General features: G+C 41.1%; 1 protein-coding gene across 1 annotated transcript; it reads right to left on the bottom strand.

Annotated features, from left to right (window-relative positions):
* Positions 1–1,197: 1,197 nt before the first annotated feature.
* LOC139733795 (uncharacterized) lies at positions 1,198–21,267 on the bottom strand. The gene is made up of 10 exons (XM_071644600.1): positions 21,090–21,267; positions 14,872–15,104; positions 8,909–9,023; positions 8,316–8,483; positions 7,612–7,710; positions 6,834–7,032; positions 5,989–6,200; positions 5,246–5,412; positions 4,711–4,800; positions 1,198–3,750 (listed from the first exon to the last, which is right to left on the bottom strand). Exons 1-10 carry the CDS (start codon positions 21,265–21,267, stop codon positions 3,580–3,582), a joined length of 1,632 nt encoding a protein of 543 aa, XP_071500701.1. The 3' UTR covers positions 1,198–3,579.
* Positions 21,268–21,902: the final 635 nt, after the last annotated feature.

The raw sequence follows: 21,902 nt of genomic DNA, 5'->3' as shown, positions 1-21,902 counted from the left end.
ACTGAGTATCAATCTGCCAATGTGACTGCCTCAGCTCACGACATCGTTTGCTGAGGAGTATTGCCTGTTTCCTTAGCCCCATTTATTATTCACAAGATCGACAGATGACGCGGGAGACTCTGATTGCAGCTCAATCTCATCTGTGATCTTGTGAATAATATAAGGGGCTAAGGAAACTGGTGAAACTCATCAGCAAACGATGTTGTGAGCTGAGGCAGTCACAATGATAATCGAATGGCAATCTCATGAAGCAACAACAGTAATTGCAAGCAGTAGACAACGATCTACAGCTGTTTTTGGACAGTGCACCAAAGCCTCGGTCAACTATACAGGGCAGAGATCTGCTCTTCCTCGGTCTGTGTTAATTCATTGTAACCAAATGTCTGAAGTGTTCCTATCACCTTCAAGCAAAGATGAAGCAGCAATGAGTGACATCAGTCGTGTCAGTTCTGTTGCCAAAGTTTCAATCACCAAAATAAAGAAGTGGCACTGATCTCTGATTTTCTGGACAAAGTCACTGCAGCCAAGGTCATGGTCCTCAGCCTTTCCATTCTGGATTACTCACAAGAGAACATCAAGCTCTTGGGTAAGTTGCCGCGTTATTTGGATTCGAAGTGGCAGGACGTAGTCCTGAAGAAAAAATCACACAGTGAAAAAGGCTGCTATCCCACATTGACAGAGTTTGCAAATTTTGTGAGGGAGGCAGCCTAGAAGGTCAAAATGCCTGAGCTAGAGAGCCTGAGGCATGATGTGCAGGCAAAACCTGCATCTGGAAGAACCACAAGCAACACCTCTGGGCGAACATTTTCTATGTCTGGACAACAAGCCGCTAAAAGCATGGGCAATATCCCTCATGCCCATTCCGTGAACAGACACATCAGTTAGACAATTGTCGAGATTTTCAGAAGGTTTCATACAAGACCAAGAAGGCCTTCTTCTTTCAGAAAGGATTGTGCATGGGATGTGCAATGACAGATGTTCATCGAGTGAAAGATTGCACAGAGAGAAAAAAATGCAAGGTGTGTGAGGGAAATCACCTACCCTGTCTCCATCGGGATGTGGAACTGGAGGGCTCAACCAGTTGTATAACTGTGTGTTCCTGCCAGACCAAGATGTTGGTGAGCACTGTATGATAGTTCCGGTCTGGGTGAGGCACAAAGTAATCCTGGATAGGAAGTGCCACAGTATGCCATCTTGGACGACCAGTCCAATGCCAGGTTTATTTCTGAGGGACTGCGGCAAAAGCTCGACATTGAAGGACCAGACACAACTCTCCAACTGACCACTATGCACCACTAAGCAGAAGTGAAGAGTAAGAAAATCTGTGGTCTCGAGGTGCTAGACTTCAATAAAGAGCACACCATCAAGCTACTAGACTGCTTCACCAGAGACGAGGTCCCTGCAAGGCGCTCCCAGATCCCAAAGGGCAAGGTGCTGAGACATTGGACTCATCTTGCACCAATAGCAGACCACCTGATGCCATATAACCCTGCAGTGGAGGTGTCTCTACTCATTGGCAGCAATTGTCCTACAGCCATCAGGACAAGGGAGATCATCTGTGGTGGAGAGGATGACCCCTATGCGCAGAGATCTCTCCTTGGCTAGGGAGTTGTTGGGAGTGTCTGTCTGACAGAAACCAGTAATGAAGGAATCTGTAATAGAATGACAGTGACAGAGAAACATCCAAGGTTCACCTTTTCCAGCAAGGTAAAAGAGGTGTTCAGTGCTGAGAAGGTCCTCCAGATCCTTGAAAAGACTTCAAGGAGAAAGACTCAAAGGGAGCACCATACTCGGTGGAAAAGACCAAGTTCATGGAGATCGTGGAGGAGGGTGTTCGAAGACGTGAGGATGGGCATTATGAAATGCCATTGCCACTCAAGGCTCAGGAGCCAAATCTCCCAGTCAACAAACCCCTCGCAATCAAGAGATGGAATCAGTTATCAGCCAGACTGAGAAAGAACATAAAGTGCTGCGATGATTACAGAGCATTCACGGATGACGTCATCCAAAACTATGCAGAGAGTGCCGACAGAGCATCTAGGAGTCCAGAACAGAGTCAATTACATACCACACACAGGTGTGTATCATCCCAGAAAGAAAGACAAAATTTGCGTGGTCTTTGACTGCTCAGCAAAATATCATGGTGTGTCCTTGAATGACAATTGCTGCAGGGACCAGATATGATGAATAGTCTTCTGGGTGTGCTTTGCAGGTTCCGCAAGGACTACATCGCTTTGTCGACAGCAGATGTGAAGAGCATGTTCCACCAGTTCTATGCCACCCCTGAAGACAGAGATCTGTTGCGATTTCTTTGGTGGGAAGATGGGAACCCAGAGCGGGCTGTGGTAGAGTACCACATGAAAGTTCATTTGTTTGGTGCAGCAAGTTCACCAGGAGGAGTGATATTTGGGTTGCGGCGTGCAGCAGATGATGGTGAAGGAGAATTCGGATTCTCAGCAGCCGACTACATCAGGACAAACTTTTATGTAGATGATGGCCTTAGATCTGAATCAGATATTCCAGCTCCTGAAAAACAGCCAGGAACTTTGTGAGAAGGCAGGGTTACGTCTTCACAAAGTAGCCTCAAACAGCCAGGAAGTGTTAGAGAGCTTCCCACTAGAGGACAGAGCCATCAACACAGAGAGCCTTAACCTTGCTTGCATTTTAACTTACAAGATGAAGACGATTTTAGAGCCTGGTATACATCCGAACTACAATTTGATTATCGTCAATTTTGGTTACACGAAGGTAAACAAGTATGCTTAGAGTTTGTATTGAATTTATCTGTTTCACAGATTATCATCTCAAGATTGGTGACAAGTTGGAAGAAGGGATTAAATGAGATTGAGCTGCAATCATAGTCTCCAGCGTCATCTGTCAATCTTGTGAATGATAAAAGGAGCTATTTAGGAAACAGGCGAAACTCCTCAGCAACGATGTCGTAAGCCAGGCAGTCACAGCCAATCTGTATCACTATGACAGGTACTGGTATACTTGCATTACTAAATTGCACATCATTATTGCATTTAGTTGTATCAAAGCTACTTATATTTCTTGATGCACACAATTCTTATGGCATGCAAAATGACCATTAAAGGAAAAATGGAATAAATTATTTAATGTAGCAATGCGATTCATTTTTAATAACCACTGCATTCAAACTTCAATACAATTATTCCTTTTTGTTTTCAGGGGGTGTTAAGAAAGAGCACTGTTCAGTCAGTTCGGTGAAAAAAAATATTCTTGTAGTTCATTATTTTCTGATATGATATTTTTGCCTTAGAGGTAAAACGTCATCAAGAAGACAAGCTACTTAAATTGATAACGAATTAGATGAAGTCCTCAGTATGCTATTTTTGTGGGATTTGTTTGTCTTGGCTTCAACATTAAAAAACAAACAAACAAACAAACACTTCACATTGTCAGTAGCGCACCACAAAGACATCAATCACTTGTGGACACACAGGAAAAGATCTTTTTTTTTAAAATCCACCCTTTTAGGGTTAATGATAATCAAATTACATCAATCTTTTACTCTTTAACACATAAAACACTCATACACTACTAACATAATCTGGTCTACTTGGTCTTCAGTTTGTACATTTTGGACGGATCAATGTTCTTTCCAGACCTACTCAGCATCTGATAGTAGACCAGGAATCCGAAGAGAGCATGAGCTGTCACCAACATGCAGTACTCAAAGTGGTTTGGGTAGTCATTGCCACAGATGGTGTACCATCTTGAATAGTCCTGCAAGAGATCATGTGATTATGTTGTCAAATATATCAATGACTGGTTGAAGGAAGGTTGCTATAGACATCTATTTCACTACTACACACTCTACTACTACTGCTACTACTATCACTACTACTACCAATATTATTATTGTTATCATTATTATTATCATTGTTATCATTATTATTATTATTATTATTATCATTATTATTACTATTATCATCATTATTATCATCATCATCATCGTTATTATCATTATCACTATTACTACTACTACTACTACTACTACTACTACTACTACTATCTGATGCTAGCATCTTAGATCAAGTACAAAATGCCTTGCCAGATATCTCTGTCCATTATCAATGTTTACATGTTGGCTCTTACATGTCCAATATTGTATCTCATGCAATATAGTCTAAGTAATTCAGACCTCTTCTGAATGTGGAAGACTACACACTCAGTTGGGCTGTTCCTGTCATCTACCTTGTCTTCTTGACATTGAAAATGATATCCTGTAAAAGTGGATATTTTCGCGCGATTAATTTTTCGCACTCGGCCCGGTAAGAAGAGTTTCGCGTGTTTTTAATTCCGCGGAATCAAGACATTAAGTACAGGAACATATGGCAAGCAAAAATATTTGCGTGCTTTTATTTTTGCGCTAGTTTCTCGTTGCGCGAAATGTGCGAAAATTTCAACACCGCGAAAATTTCCACTTTTACAGTAATGACAAATACTGTGTGATTCAGATATTGTGGTAGAGGTATATCAGATATATCACATGTTTTAAGTATAGTTCAATGACTTGTCACCCTTGTTCATGATGAAACACCAGCTCGGCCTTCACCATGAGCTCACAAGATGCATCTCTGAATTCCCATTTCATTAACTAATATCAGTACATGATTATTCCCTCATTATTTGAGTTCCTGTCACTGTTTCTGAGCTACCACAGCAGCAGAATTTCATCCATACCTGGGGAGGACGTTGCCCCGGGAGGCAGTGCCAGTCAAAGTAGGCCTCATCATAGTTTGAAGTGCACAAATACTTCTTCTTGTGGACAATCTGAAATCAAAATATGCAATGCCAATATGATAGATCTAGAAATACTGCTAAAAACATACATGCACATTCATTCTACTCACTTCAACATGGAGAATACACTGTACATATGGTTCGTTTTGCAATGTCAACTGGTACTTCCAAAATTAACAAATCGGGAAAGTACTATTTCCTGCAATGAATGTGCTGTATCATCTGTAAGTGAGGAAATTCTTGACCTTTCTCCTGAAAGGGAATCAAACTTAATTTCTTGTTCTGTCACTGTGGGTTGTGATCATAAATTCAACCAACCACAAAATTGTCTTGCAATCAGCAAAATATCATACTTTGGAAATATAGTGGCACATATATACAGCTGAATGCGTGTCACATATGAAATCTAGTGTAAGCAAGTGCATTTATGTGCCCTTACTGTACCTTAAAGATAAACTAACACTAGCTCTCCTACCTTCCCTAAGGCAGTGTACATGGAGGTGGTATCCTGGCAGTTCCCTGTTTCTTCGTGGAGTCCAATCGATTGGAAGGATGCAGGAGTGGTAAAGAATACCAGAACGATGTAAAGCAGGTAGTGGACAGTCACAGCAATGCCAATATTATCAAAGAGTGGAGCACCGCCTGGAAAGAATGAAGCAGCTAAATGTGCACTATTCTGGCTCCAAGATACACAACAGAGTTAAGACTGTCGCAGTCAATTGGGTACAGTATTTTGTCACCAGGATACATACATACAGAATATACTCATATTCTTTGATAAACAGAATTCATCACTTGCATATCAATAATATATGATACACTCTTGATGTTTTACAGATGATTTGTGGTGCTAATTTATACATAATTTTCCTACAAAGCAGCGAAGTATGATAGAGTCATATCACAAGACATACACAGCCATATACTCTCTAGAATCAATACCTAACTGCAAGATAAACACAAGACCAAGTTGATTGTGCCTGGACATATCATATGACTATTGAGGGCTTAACACAGAACTAGGACTGGTTTGAATCTGGACTAAGTGTCAAGCAAAATTAAATTCTCCAAGACCTAGCCAGAGTCCATTGTTTGGCTGTGATTATATTCAACAATTACCTTTGTGTGTGTTAGAATATGAATCTACAAACAAACAAACAAAAATGAAAATAATGGAATGGAGGAAATTAACTTGAAGAACAAACACACTCCCCTTACCGTGCTTTCCAAATGGCCTTGCACCATCTCCTGGGTTCCTGTCCCCAATCCAGACCATCAGGACATAGACGGCAAAGAGCACTCCTAGGCAGATCCCAGTTGGCACGCCATACAGGTCATGGGGGATATGATAGATGATGATAAACTGGATGGTTCCCAGGGGAAATGCAAAGATTCCTGCCACTGCTGCACTGACCAGCTCCACAAACATACTGCCATTTGGTAACAGAGAAATTCAAGATGAATTCAGAGGGATTTATCTCTACTCGACTACAATTTAGACCTACATCCGGCATTCTTAGTAAGTGGTTCCTCCTTATCTCACAAAAAATTAAAGTCTGAAGCACCCTCATGACTAAAACAAAACTATCCCTTTAAAGCATCATGGAGTTATCATGGGTACTTGATATATCTTTCCAAGTGCAGGTGTATCACACATGCCATGCATAAAAAAAGGATTATTCAAGGTTCTCATTCAGGGAAATCAATTGATAACTGTAGCAAAACAATTACCCCAAAGACTATTACCCCAGCCAAATACTGGTAAGTGATACTTTATAGGGTTAGAACAAATACAATGACAAGGGTTAGGGTTAGAATTTGGGATAGGGTCAGAATTAGGTTCGCTAGGATTGGGATTAGTGTTACGGTCAGCAGAAGGTTATGGGGTAACTGTCCTAGAACCATTTACAATAGTGTAAGTAATGTACACGAACTAAACCATTTCATGAAAATCAAATATTTACGTTCACTTCAACAACTCTACACATAGCACTGATTACTGCAAGCTTGATACATGACTTCTATCCACCATGGAATATACCTCCCTAAATCTCTTCACTCACGAGTTACTTTCATATTTGCCAGCCTTGCTCCCGAACCAGCGTGGGACAGCAAAGAAGAGAAAGTTGTGGCTGCACATGAAGGTGGCCCAGAAGAAGAAGCTGGTGATGGGAACCCAGTAGTAGCGGTCATAGATGTTGGGGTCAGTGTCGTGCCACGTCCACCACATATGCTTGATCCCCATAATGTCGTAGGGAATGTCTGCAAGGGAGAGGGGACAGATACAATCAGAACACAAGTTCAACGGATGTTATACTCAGTACTTTAAATACATTTACTCTATCATTGCTACTGGGGGCTGTAATATGACATCAGATGTCTACAGCAATTTAAAGCAGAGGACCTACAAAGAATGATATGCAATACATTGACTCTCATTTCAAGACATTATAACCACTGCAATCTGAATGATCTAAATTTTGATAACAGCTAGGCCATGCACCAAACTTTCAAAAAGCATATCTTTTAGTGGCTCAATTGGGCAACTAAGATTTGAAATAGATCACTTTATTTCCTTTCATTTATTTCCACTTCATTTCTTTTTCAGGCCAATGACATCTAAATTCTACAGATTGTAGTACCCTAAATGAGTCATCAGAGGACAAAGCTAATGTCAAGCCCTAAATATGTCATATTTAGAATGTTAGACGTTGAAAGAGGCCTGAGCTTTCAATCCTAGCAGAATCTTCATCAGAGGCAAAATAACAAACACAGAAAGCAATCATACACCTATATGGACCACCAGACTTTTGATATTTGGTGCAGTTATTCAAGACTTACCAAGCAGAACAGTTACTAAAGCATGGGCAAATGGTTCTGACCAAGTAGGGAGCCGAAGCCGAGAAACTGCCACAAATGATGGATACATAAACATGTAATCTGGGAAGTAACAAAAAAGAAACATAAAAGTGAGAGAGTTATGTCTTAATTTTCAATGTATCTATTCATATTCTATTATGTGACCTACTGCAGCATAAGGACTAACTCAGATTGAATCCTGTTTTCTTTTAAATGAATATATGTAAACAATAAATTTGTAAACATGAAGTCACATGAAGTAGAAATCTAAAATCTGTAAATAATATACTATAATCAAAGTATGGTAAAGTACACTGGAATCACCAGCAATACTAACAACATGATGCTCATTCGCCCATCAGTGATTATATCAAGTACGTTGAGTGACTTATATGTGCTTCATGGAACAAATTATCAATATGATCACAATTCCATTTAAAAGTTTTCGTGTTTAGTGTTCTGCTGTTTTTATGGTTTTGTAAATTGGATGCAAGATAAGAAAATATGAAAGACATATAATGTAGTATTCATCCAAGACCAACTTCACAATATCAGTAACTTGCTATATCTTACCATTCTGAAGATTGTCTCATAAGATACATGAATGAATAGGACACTAGAAAATATATGTGGTAATGTCACAGAAGGAAAAAAAAATAAACAAAACAACAGACAACTATACTCACAAACACAGATGATGTAGGTTGGTAGTCTCTTTGCCAGAAGCATAACCGTGCCCTGGGCATGCCAGAAGTTGTCGATGTCTGGCAGGACGTAACTTATGGATTCCACCACCAGCCCATGTATGAAAATGGCCAGCAAATACCAAGCAAAACGACCGCCATGTCTAAAGGCTGACGAGAGAGAAACAACAAAGAGTTAATGGTCTACATGAATTATATAGGGTTTAGAAATTGCAGCATGTAAACAGTCACAAGTGTTCTATAGAGTTTCACTGCATCATCATATTGGATAACTGTTGACAATTTTTTTTTGCAAACAAGATGAATTTATATAGCTCTGAATTTCAAGACTGTGAGAAATATATCACATGTTCTGTAGGCTTCATGCACTTGATCAATTAAAATCAAGAAATGTGACTCAAATCTTTCCCTGCGGTTTTACATCTGCTAGTCTCTGTACTGCCTCAAAACTTGTCATCACTGACCAGCATGGTATGAGAAAAACATTTTGCAAGAGCAAATATTACAATGAACTGGCAAGCCAGTCAAGATGTGTTCAAACATGATTCAGGCAGATCAGAATGTTTTATACATACCGTGGGTGACAAGCAGAACGGCTAGAATGTGATATGTGATCTCTGCTATTAGAAAGCTTTGGTGGTTGGCCCATATTTCACGGGGATCACGGAAGGCGATGAACCAATCCAGAAACTGCAAAGTAAAGTAATTAGCTCAGCTAAGTGAGTTCACAATTACAATTTAGACAAGGCCTTACAGAGGGAAATTCATAGATGATGGTTACATTGACTGGTTTGAATGCACATGCTTATATAATTTGCTGGCTTCCCATAGAAAATTACTTGATTGTGAACAGGTTGGCCTACTAATAGTGTAAATACATCTTTGTAGAAAGGAAAATTTACTTCTGAGGCACAGCTGTGCATCATAAGGTATTCCTGGAGTGTCCAGGTGTCTAACACTAACAGGCACATATGTTTCAATATATGCTGATCTATACTCCCTGCCCCTTTACTTCCTTTTCACTAGCTTTCAATTCTGCATATCAACAAAACTTTAGTCTTAAAAAAATACTGAGCTCTTTAAAACGGGATCATCAGGCACTATAGAGAGTCACAGGACACACATCTTCACTCTTTTCACTTTAATTTCAGTGATACCTAATTGGTAGTTGATTGTTTTGCTACTTTGCTAAATTAGTTGGGTTCCCCATTCCCCCCCCCCCCCCCCCCCCCCCCCCTCGACGTTTGATTGCAACTGGTTGGAGAATGATGAATGGAGTTAGTACGTGTGGGAAAGTTTGAGCAACCGGGTGTTATCTTACTCACATTTCAGCTGCAGAATACGTTCAGCTAGACTGTGGTAGTGTAAATTGATCGCTACAGATTCAGCAGTCTTGGTGTCAATTTCTATTCAATATCATGTAGTGAAATCTCGGTGTTGTTTCACATGGAACACTATACATCTGATAATGACTGAAGAATATCAAAAAATGAAAGAGTCGAATTATAAGCAGCAACGCGGTCCGCATTATATCTCACCTCTTTAACTTGCGTCATGGTCATCACTTAGGGACATCAGCAATAGGTTCTTGCTGATCGAGAGATCACGAAATCAAACAGCTATGCGTGTCGATAGCTCGGCTAGGATCTGAATAGATGTGACACCTGGGCATAGTAGTGATCTTACAGTTTGTTAATGATTAATTAATATGCTAACATGATTAGTTGATCAACCCCATCATACGAAGCTTTGTGGGACCGGCCAACTGTCGTACACATACACACAACCGTGAACAATTGCACCTGTACAATGCCCTGTCAACTCCGATCCCTCATCGCTAGCGGCCCCGACATTTCTGGGCCGCTTCTCGCTTACTGACCTGGTGGATGCTGTGCGCTTGCCGCTCTCTCATCTACATTCCTTTGATCCTTGTAAACGTGAAACCGATCAATTCGGCTTTACATGATTCGACATTTTACGGGACAATTCGACTACCATTCTAAGATATTAATTTTTTATTATAAATACCGTTCAGTGGGTGGCGTCCACCCGGGGTTGGGGGGGGGGGGGGGGGGGGACATATCATATCTTTGCTGCCTTGTCCCCCCCCCCCCCCCACACACACACACAATTCCCGAGATGTGGAAAACAAAATCGCTTGTTTGATATATAGAAAGCTGTCCAAATATTTCACCCAAAGTGTGCACCACTTGTTGAAAATGAAAATCTTCCTCGCATAATGTCGATAGCACTAACTTTAATTGCTCTATCTTTTTCAGTTTGACAGAATAACAAGATTTTTTTTTTTTTAATCCAGAGTTTAGGAACTGTGAGGCTTCAGCTTCCCCAGAAACAAAACAAAACAATTTCTGCTAATATATCTATATATATCATGTTAAATTCTTGCCAGGACTGAACGTGTGTTAATTTCAAGTTAGGCATTTTAAAATCATGGTCAATTTCAGGGATGATTTAAGCAGGCCCAAGCTGCACAACCAATAATATCAGGGGCGGATCCAGGGAGGACCGCAACCGGCGCACGCCCCCCCCCCCCTTTATTTTTTATTGAAACAAAAGAAATAAAAAGAAAAAAATGGGGGGAGGGGTCACGTGCGCCCCCTTTAATTTTGTAAATTTCCTCTCTCTCTCTCTCTCTCTCTCTACATGTCTCTCACTCTCTCACCCTGACTCAATCTATATATCTCTATCAATCTCTCATCTGTCTGTTAGGAATCAATTTTTCCATCTATCAATCCATCTGTCAGTTTATCCATCTAGCTCTCTTCCATGGATATATTGTCATGGAATTAGGCCCCTTGTAGTTTTGCAGCTACAGAGATTAAAATGAGAACTTTCATTTAATTATCATCTGTCCATATATCAATTTCTATAGCTGTATGTATGTATGTATGTATATATATATATATATATATTGTGACGAACTCGCCTTCTCGTCGTGAAGTAAGAGAGTGTATTTGACTGTTTGTACAAATGTCTCCGCGAGCCGTGTCAGGATGGCCGAGTAGGCGGGGTTCGTTTTGTTGCAGTTTACAACGATCCCTTTAAATTACTAAAACTACAAGTCTGTACGCTACCATGTATTATGTTGTGTCAGAAGCAGCTCACCAACACAAGCGGCACACATACCAAGTTCAGCATCACTTAAAGTATGCCACTCCCAAACGTCACTTGTAGAGGATGTTAAGTTGGTACACTTATTTGTTATCAACTTTTACTACCAACTCTTGCTACCAAGTTCTGCTACCAAGTGTTGTTACCAAGTTTTGTTACCAGCTCATGCTACCAACTCAGTCACGCTCAGATAATCCAGCACAGATCCTTTGCCATCATATCTGTCTGGTATGACAGCCGGTTTGCTGGTTCCGTTGCCCTGAACATCATAATGACGTCTCTGCATGGTCCCAGAGCTCTGTTCGACGTCGCTGGTTCAGGCCAAACTGGTGTGGCATTACATCTGGTTGTCCTCCAAATGTAACAGGCTGGTCACTTGTACGAGATGAATGCGACTGCTGTAATGGAGTTTGATGCTGCTGAGGTAGTAGCTTTGCCGATGGCGGAGCTGACAACTCCACCTCTCCATTCGCATCTCCAAACAGCTGAGGTGACACCACTGGTGAGGGTGGCAGTGACGACTGGTTAGGGCGCCCTCCAAGTGTCATCGGTGAGCAGCGTAAGTTAGAAACCGAAGTTGGTGCTACTCCAGTTTGTTTGCGCACCGACTCTGACACCTGAGCAATCAAGTCGTCGATTTCGCTAATCTTGCTCTCCAGCAAAAATGACAACTCCAACAATGGCGTTTCGCGTGCCATAGTGAAAACACAGTTAACTACATTTATTCATACAAAAGTTACAAATAGGGATCCCACTCCTGACACCATGTGTGACGAACTCGCCTTCTCGTCGTGAATTAAGAGTGTGTATTTGACTGTCTGTACAAATGTCTCCGCGAGCCGTGTCAGGATGGCCGAGTAGGCGGGGTTCGTTTTGTTGCAGTTTACAACGATCCCTTTAAATTACTAAAACTACAAGTCTGTACGCTACCATGTATTATGTTGTGTCAGAAGCAGCTCACCAACACAAGCGGCACACATACCAAGTTCAGCATCACTTAAAGTATGCCACTCCCAAACGTCACTTGTAGAGGATGTTAAGTTGGTACACTTATTTGTTATCAACTTTTACTACCAACTCTTGCTACCAAGTTCTGCTACCAAGTGTTGTTACCAAGTTTTGTTACCAGCTCATGCTACCAACTCAGTCACGCTAACGTGGAACACCTTTCACAACCATATGGTGGCACAGGTATCGTTGATGGCACGGGGTAAAATGCTGTATCGCACCGTTACCAACTTCCTCAGGCGACGACTGGAACTTGGATTGGGCACGGACTATGCGACAAGTCACATTACCATTATACCCGAAATCCAATGACGACGACTGGAACTTGGATTGGGCACGGACTATGCGACAAGTCACATTACCAATATACCCGAAATCCAATGACTTGCTAGTTGGTCTTCTCAGGAACATGTACTACCACCTCTTCAAGCTATTGCATCATGGTGGTAGGCCTACCATCAAGAAGACACGGTGAAGGCAGCAGTTCAGGAACACATGTACAGTTTATTACATATAAAAGTGAACATTAACAACACATTGGAAATGTATCATACACGGGCTACTTGTTGCGGACTATGTCACACAACGGCCACTTTATGTGCCTCTCCTCCTATCGCGGAATGAGGAGGCAATTTCGCACGGCCGAAAGCGACGCGGAAAATACTCGCAGTAGTCGTTCAAATTATTTATAATGTTGGCGTGGTTATTAAATTCGTACAACGATTATACATTTTAGCAGTATCTCTTGTACATGGTTACTTTAATTCGGCATGTATCATCGGTCTAAACCGGAGTTGGTATTGAAATAATCCAAACTTGCCCATGACAAACAAGTAACCACATATCTAATAATGAATATTAAAACTCATAATAATGCACTACCACATTACAGCATTTGCCAAACGTTCCAATCGTGCCCCCTTTCTATGCTATAGGCACAATCGATCATAACAAATTATAATCGAAACGGTTAAATCGAATCGGTTCCACCGAATTTCGTTACATGGCTTCCCTCCCCATGCAGGCTTCGTCCCTGGAGCCGAACACATGAAGAAAGAAAAAATGACAAAAACAAAATTCACTTACTACTAAACGTATTTGTGCACTTATTCTGTCACAAAACTCTTACAGTTCATAACAACGTTATGAGACAACTACAGTCTTTAGCTCATCACATCTGTCTAACTTTCATAGACTATTGTTCGTTGCTAACTCATCTTAGTAAAAATTCAACAGTCTCTTCATTTGATTTCCTGTCCTGGCTGCTCCCTTGCAGCAGACAGGTCGACACGAGGGATGTCACATTTCACCCTGGCATGGTGTGCCAGAATGAATCCGATGTATGACGAGAGGTACGGGCGTGCCTCGAAGGTGAGCGGCTTCTCGATCGGGGTGGATAATCAGGTGGTCTTCCCGGTGACCGAGAATACCGTGCAGGTGAGGAAGAGTCGTCACACCGGCGATGTCCACTAGGTAGCTTTCCCGCAACCACTGGTGCTGTCGCGCTGATGCTGACACGTGTCCCTGCTCGGCCTGTAGAGAACACCTCTGAGTCGTCTCTCAGAAGCTGGTATGCCGATGAATTGCTTTCTGGGGGAGTTTCTGTCAAACTGCATTGACAGAAGTCCACCAGATGTGGCGGCACACGATTCTGAGTTATACCTTCGTCGAGAGGCGTGGTCTCTGTGTCGTCCTCAGCAAGGCTGGTAAGGTTGGCTGGCGCTGTCCCTTTTACCAACGTCGGTGCTGTCGTTGCTGCACATTTCTGTCTCTCATTGTTTATACATGGGAGAGATACCCATGGAGTATGCAGCTGCATGTTCTGGAAGTCGAGCGTGGTTTGCAGACCAATCAAGAGATCCAGACCAAGGATGCCCTCAGCTCTTATGTCAGCTACTACCAAGTCAACATGGCACAAGCAAGAGCCAAGCTGAAGTTGCATGGTTGCATGTCCCTTTGTTTTCAACCGAGATCCATCTGCTTGACGAACGATGCTTGTCACTGGTTCAAGTGGTGGCTTTCGCTCAGGTCTCATTCGCAGGTACATTCCTTCTGAGACATATGACTGCGATGCACCACTGTCTACCAGAAACATCACCTCCTGCCCATTCACGTTCAACTTCACGTACAGTCCTTTCTGGAACGTGGATGACAGAAGTGAAGCTGCGGAACTAGGTAGTGGCGGTTGAGATGTCTCTGGTTCGGGTGCCTTTCTGGCTGGTGTGCACCCGTCGTCTGGAGGATTCGTACCCTCCTTGGATGTGTCCTCCTTGTTATCAGAAGGCTGACTGTCCTCCTTCTGTTCGTTTTTAGGGAGTGTCTCAGTCTTTAATGCCAAGTCGTTTCTCGGCACTGGCGCTGGTTGTTCCTTCTCCCTCTTCATGATGAGATCGCTGACTGCTTCGATCATGAGAGTGGTGCTATTTTCAGACACCCCCATGGATTTGTCAGCAGTGTCTTTATCCTTCACAGTCACGTCTTGTTCTTCCTCCTGTGACAACAAGACTCGGTTATACTGCCGACGGTCGCTCTCCATCCGCAGGAAGGCTTCTGTGTTGAGAGCAGCTTGGATTGCCTCATCGAGCGTACAAGGCTGAGCCCCGAAAAGGCCGAATCGGATATCCCGGTCAACTATAGCATCGAGAAAATGACCTCGAGCCAATTTATCTTGGCCCGCTTCCTCGAATTCAGGATATGCCATGGATGTAAGCTCGCGAATGCTCTGTCCTAGCTCCTGCAAACTTTCTTTGGGTCTGCGTCGTCTGGTACGCAGTTCTGCCAGGAATACTTCTGAATGCGAAACAGGTCCAAAGCGGTGCTTCAGGCGGTTCACGAGTTCTTGGTACGTCAACTGACGTCCCGTCTGCTGTGCTAGGACTTTGACAGCAGCTCCTTTCAAGCTGGCAGCCAAATATTGAAGAGCTTCCACTTCCGTCCAGCGGTTAACTCCAGCGCAAGCTTCGAAATGGCAAAGATAATCCAGCACAGATCCTTTGCCATCATATCTGTCTGGTATGACAGCCGGTTTGCTGGTTCCGTTGCCCTGAACATCATAATGACGTCTCTGGTCCCAGAGCTCTGTTCGACGTCGCTGGTTCAGGCCAAACTGGTGTGGCATTACATCTGGTTGTCCTCCAAATGTAACAGGCTGGTCACTTGTACGAGATGAATGCGACTGCTGCAATGGAGTTTGATGCTGCTGAGGTAGTAGCTTTGCCGATGGCGGAGCTGACAACTCCACCTCTCCATTCGCATCTCCAAACAGCTGAGGTGACACCACTGGTGAGGGTGGCAGTGACGACTGGTTAGGGCGCCCTCCAAGTGTCATCGGTGAGCAGCGTAAGTTAGAAACCGAAGTTGGTGCTACTCCAGTTTGTTTGCGCACCGACTCTGACACCTGAGCAATCAAGTCGTCGATTTCGCTAATCTTGCTCTCCAGCAAAAATGACAACTCCAACAATGGCGTTTCGCGTGCCATAGTGAAAACACAGTTAACTACATTTATTCATACAAAAGTTACAAATAGGGATCCCACTCCTGACACCATGTGTGACGAACTCGCCTTCTCGTCGTGAATTAAGAGTGTGTATTTGACTGTCTGTACAAATGTCTCCGCGAGCCGTGTCAGGATGGCCGAGTAGGCGGGGTTCGTTTTGTTGCAGTTTACAACGATCCCTTTAAATTACTAAAACTACAAGTCTGTACGCTACCATGTATTATGTTGTGTCAGAAGCAGCTCACCAACACAAGCGGCACACATACCAAGTTCAGCATCACTTAAAGTATGCCACTCCCAAACGTCACTTGTAGAGGATGTTAAGTTGGTACACTTATTTGTTATCAACTTTTACTACCAACTCTTGCTACCAAGTTCTGCTACCAAGTGTTGTTACCAAGTTTTGTTACCAGCTCATGCTACCAACTCAGTCACGCTAACGTGGAACACCTTTCACAACCATATGGTGGCACAGGTATCGTTGATGGCACGGGGTAAAATGCTGTATCGCACCGTTACCAACTTCCTCAGGCGACGACTGGAACTTGGATTGGGCACGGACTATGCGACAAGTCACATTACCATTATACCCGAAATCCAATGACGACGACTGGAACTTGGATTGGGCACGGACTATGCGACAAGTCACATTACCAATATACCCGAAATCCAATGACTTGCTAGTTGGTCTTCTCAGGAACATGTACTACCACCTCTTCAAGCTATTGCATCATGGTGGTACCATCAAGAAGACACGGTGAAGGCAGCAGTTCAGGAACACATGTACAGTTTATTACATATAAAAGTGAACATTAACAACACATTGGAAATGTATCATACACGGGCTACTTGTTGCGGACTATGTCACACAACGGCCACTTTATGTGCCTCTCCTCCTATCGCGGAATGAGGAGGCAATTTCGCACGGCCGAAAGCGACGCGGAAAATACTCGCAGTAGTCGTTCAAATTATTTATAATGTTGGCGTGGTTATTAAATTCGTACAACGATTATACATTTTAGCAGTATCTCTTGTACATGGTTACTTTAATTCGGCATGTATCATCGGTCTAAACCGGAGTTGGTATTGAAATAATCCAAACTTGCCCATGACAAACAAGTAACCACATATCTAATAATGAATATTAAAACTCATAATAATGCACTACCACATTACAGCATTTGCCAAACGTTCCAATCGTGCCCCCTTTCTATGCTATAGGCACAATCGATCATAACAAATTATAATCGAAACGGTTAAATCGAATCGGTTCCACCGAATTTCGTTACAATATATATATATATATATATATATATATATTCTGTATATATATAGTGTATATATATATATACATATATATATTCTGTATATATATATATATATAGTATATATATATATATATATATGGATGGGTGTGTGTGTGTGTGTGTGCACTTAAGTAATAACATCATAGTATGATTTGATAAGCTAATGTCAACTGAAGTAGTCAAGACAAATAAGGTGCAAAGAGCAAGAGGCAATGCATGCTATAATTCTTTAGCAAAAAAAAACAAACACACACACAACAAATACAATTATCGATAGCGGTGTCAAGATAGGACAACAAGCAACATATAGCTGGAAACCTTGAACTGAAACTCTATAACAGGATCCACCATCTTAAAGGTGAACATACTTTTGCAAAGAGTAATATCAGTCACAGACAAAATATGCAAATTAGACAAGGGAAATTGCATATATATTGAAGTTTATTCAATAGACAGAATAGTTTTGTTGAAATAAAATTAGACTATGACCTTTTAGGAATGTTTGATATATCTGCAATTCTATGAATTGACTTACTGGTGCCCTTTTTCAATTTGAGCTCCATTGAGTACTAATTTTTCTAGATAATCAGACTGCTACTTTCTTCCATCATGATTCCAAAAGGAACATCACCATCTAAGGCACTGGAATATTTTAGGCAACAAAACTTGAGACACTGCATGCTGGCAAGATCGGGTGAGGCACTGCCGATGTAGTGAACGCGTCCAAATAAAAGGATACTGTAAAGTAAAGTCAAAGTCTACATAGCAACCCGCAAAGTTCAGATAACTTCCAACTGTGACTTTGGAGCAGTCAAAATTCTGCTCTTTCCCAACAGACACTGTAACTATGTGTGGCAGCCTCGGCAGTCTGAATATGGCAGACTCTTCATTATAACAGGCTACTTGGGACCACAAATTTATTTGGATAATATATCAACATTTTGTTATACGTGACCATGCATCACAAAACTAACAAAAAGTCGCACACGCTGATTTTGTGTGAGGACTGAAAATATGTGAAATGGGTCAACCTAGCCGATCTTGACTTTTTCATATTTTCTGAAAGAGCAAGTCTTCTTCTACATCATGCTAAAATTTGGGATCATAAAACTGGCAGGAAAGTGTGTTTTTTAGCAGTTTATCTTAAACAGTTTTTTGGTAGAATTGTGTGATTAGGTGTGTCTTTACAGTCCCTTTTTCATTTCTCAAAAACCTTGTTCACACTCTTCACTTTCAACTTTAATACCAGTAACTTTTAAAAAGATAATGCTACTGCTTTTAAAGTTGGCATTAATTATGGACAGAATGTGTTAATAAGGCATGTTTAATTTTGGCTTAATCTGATAATTCCTTCATTGTTGTTACTCCGGTGGTTTACATCCTGTTTTTTGTCCCATTCATCTCACAGCCAGCGCGGCTTGGTACAGATTAAACGCTTGAATAGGCACTGTACTTCAGAGCCTCTTTTCGTAGTTTGCACTTTTCCCCGACTGTGTGTGTGTTTTTTTTTCCAATATTTAGATAGGTTAAGAGTGTCCATTTGATCTGAGTTATACATCATTTTAAAGTTTACAGTTTGCTCTTTCATGTCTGGTGACTTTGTGTTCGTTTTGTGATGCAGGGTCACATATTAAAAAAAGATACAAAATGAAGACTTAAACTTTGGAGCAAGAAAAATTGTTATAGCACTATTCATTTTTTACAAAGAGTGTTTGTTACATTGGTGAACATTGCAATGCGAGTCCAGTTTATAAACTTTAGATGTTAAAGCGTCATGGAATTTGAGGCTGCATGTGGCAATTACATTTCCCGATGTTAAATTGATGTATAACATCATAGCCATATAAGTATACAAGTACAACTTGGCTGTAAGAACACATCATATGTAAGATATGGCACTACATTGGCACTACATTTACATTGCAAGTATTTCAACATTCCTTATATGCTGTGAAATACATATTCAGGCACCGACATAGGCATACATAGTAATTCAAAAATACTCTGACCACTTACATTCATAACATTATGACAGTCCGCAAACTTACTTAAAACTTTCCGACTCCACGCATTAAACACACAATAGCAATCCATGCAATTTGCATAGTCCCACTGCAAAGGCACTCTGTATGAGCTACACAACTTGAAAACACTTCCTGTACCAAAGAATTTCATTTTCTGATCAATTCATTTCACTATTCACTGTCCTCTTCTTTTCTTTATAATAAACTGGTATATAAACATGTATAATATTCTTTCAATCTATATGCACAAAACAGCAAAAGTACATAGTGTGAGTGATAACTCTCTCTGAATACAAAATTAGGTAACAAATACTTAAAATAGCAGCGACAGATATAATGGAAGTAAAAACACCACGAGTACATGTGACTCAAACTAACACAATTTATATATACTCTCTCTAACCACCTTGCCTCTTGTTTCTTTAATTCAAGTTTCATGTTGTTCCATAGGCATGACATGCAAAAGGTGGAATGAATTGGTGGATCCTGCTACATGTTTTTAGTAACCCAGATTGCTGTACAATTCAAAATCTCACTGTGTCAACAGGATTACCTTCACCCTTGCATTGATCACATGGAACTTTTAACATTACCACACGATGAAAAAACAAATCACGGATATTCACAGACTTATCCTCATGTCTTTAAGAATCTTTTTCAACAAGTCACATCCACTAATTGGTCAGGAATATTGTTAATCCAACAACTTTCTCTATCAACCTCAAAAAAGAAAGAATCAAAAAGAAAAAAATACCCTTCACCAAGTTCAACTTGCATATGGTGTATGTTTTTTTTTCTCAAATCAGTCACATTACAGGATAATGAGATAAACAAATACAATACTGTAATTCAGTTGTCACTCAATACAATGTACTCTATATAGCAAGAAATATGAATACAGTATTTGGCTCAGACTACAGCTATAATAAGAGCACAGCCATGGGTAAGTTGCACTTTTATCTAAAAAAAAAATTGAAGGCATTCTCATGATAAATACATATTGCACATCCAAGAATCTCATTCTCTGAAGTGTTCAGTCACACAAATCTGCCTAGCCTCACAAGCCATTTCTTTTACAGTATAAAAATATTTCAAAAACTTGTAATGAGAACACATTTGGCTCAAAATGCTCAAGAATTCAAAGTATAAATAATGTAACTGTCACAGGTAGTTTCTCTTCCCAACTGCAAAATTCTGAAATTGGCAAATAAGCATCTAAAATATTGTAGCATTTAAAATTTGTAAAATAATTTTTTTCTTTTTTGTTAATGGTATTTCTGATGGGAAGATACTGCAAAGATAATATGTTTATGTACAGTTGTGTTAGTAAAGAAGAAAATAAGTAGCGTAATGGAAATGTATTGACTCCACTCAGAGAGGGAGAGAGGCAGTGTTATGTAATCGCTCCCAGGCAAGGGTGAATGTCAGGTATACTTGGAATGCCAAGACCCGCCCAAAGCTACAGGTTGTATTGCCACAGTGTAGGAGAGTGTCACTCTTCATTTTGGCAGCAGAGAGTCAAGTTCTGTTCTGGGGAGCCAACAGGCTATGGCCCTCGAGTTCCAGTACTTGTTAATTTTGGGAAGAGTTGTTTGCCCACAATGGTGGGTCTTATCCCGAGTTCATGCTCCTACCTCGAGTTCCTGTGCTGCTCCGAGCTCGCGCTTCACGTCGAGTTCGAACTACATTTTGAGTTCGCTCCCCACACCGCAGAGAAGGAGGGGGTATTTCAATGCCATGGTGCCGTCTATACAGCATTGATAGGACGAGCACCACAGTATCTATCCACACTGGGGATGCAGTAGGCACGCTGCCTTATGAACGTCGGATGTTTCTGTTGAGCCGCCGTCACCACACAAGCCGCCATTGTACGAGCCATCATCGCACGAGCCGTCATCGCACGAGCCATCATCGCACGAGCCATTATCACATGAGTCGCCATCGCGGTTACGCCGCTTCAGTGACATAACATGATCACCTATAATCGCTGAATGGACTTGACTTCAGTCGTCAATTAATACAGGAAAGTACATTTATATTCTTTGGAACTCATGAAATAGTTTAATTTCCGGAAATCAATGTCAGTGTTGTAACAATTCAGCAGTTGAAATACATAATTTAGTTGTAATAGATGTAACTTTGTAATAATTCAGCTGGCTACGTCACAGCTCTCTTCAATTGGTCATGACAGTAACAAAAAATGATAATTATTTTGTGTAGAAGTACATTGTATTCTAATCGGAATTCATGCAAACTAGAGAGAGGAGAATTTGTTCATACAAAATCAGTCACACAGTATGGTCATGACTACTTTGCGCTGATTTGTTTAACCCTTTGAATTTCTGACTTTTGCTCCCGATTTCGGGAGCTGTAGATAATAATAGGGGGAGGGGGGCACATTAAATAAAAACACTCCAAACTTACTAGTACAATCCAGTCTACATTGCATAACCACACTGTGAAAATTCCAACATAACTTGTATGTACTGTACACCTTTTCTCATTATTTTACCTTATATTTTCATATTTTGATCTTTATTGTCACGGGGACAGAATTCTAACAAGCTGGAGGCATTTCGCTCAGAATACAGTCGACATGCTG

Source organism: Diadema antillarum, unplaced genomic scaffold, assembly GCF_040938485.1.
Source record: "Diadema antillarum isolate AM-2024a unplaced genomic scaffold, OU_Dant_1.0 seq00000491_RagTag, whole genome shotgun sequence".
Lineage (NCBI taxonomy): Eukaryota > Metazoa > Echinodermata > Echinoidea > Diadematoida > Diadematidae > Diadema > Diadema antillarum.
The sequence above is the reverse complement of the archived record's forward strand: the minus strand, read 5'-3'. Positions and strand labels throughout refer to the sequence as shown.

Coding starts and splice junctions, on each gene's coding strand:
- LOC139733795 (XM_071644600.1), bottom strand. CDS start 21,267: ATGTCACTGAAGCGGCGTAACCGCGATGGCGACTCATGTGATAATGGC. Junction 8,484..8,908: donor CGTTCTGCTTGTCACCCACG/GTATGTATAAAA, acceptor CTCTCTCGTCAG/CCTTTAGACATGGCGGTCGT. Junction 5,413..5,988: donor AAGGCCATTTGGAAAGCACG/GTAAGGGGAGTG, acceptor CATTCTTTCCAG/GCGGTGCTCCACTCTTTGAT.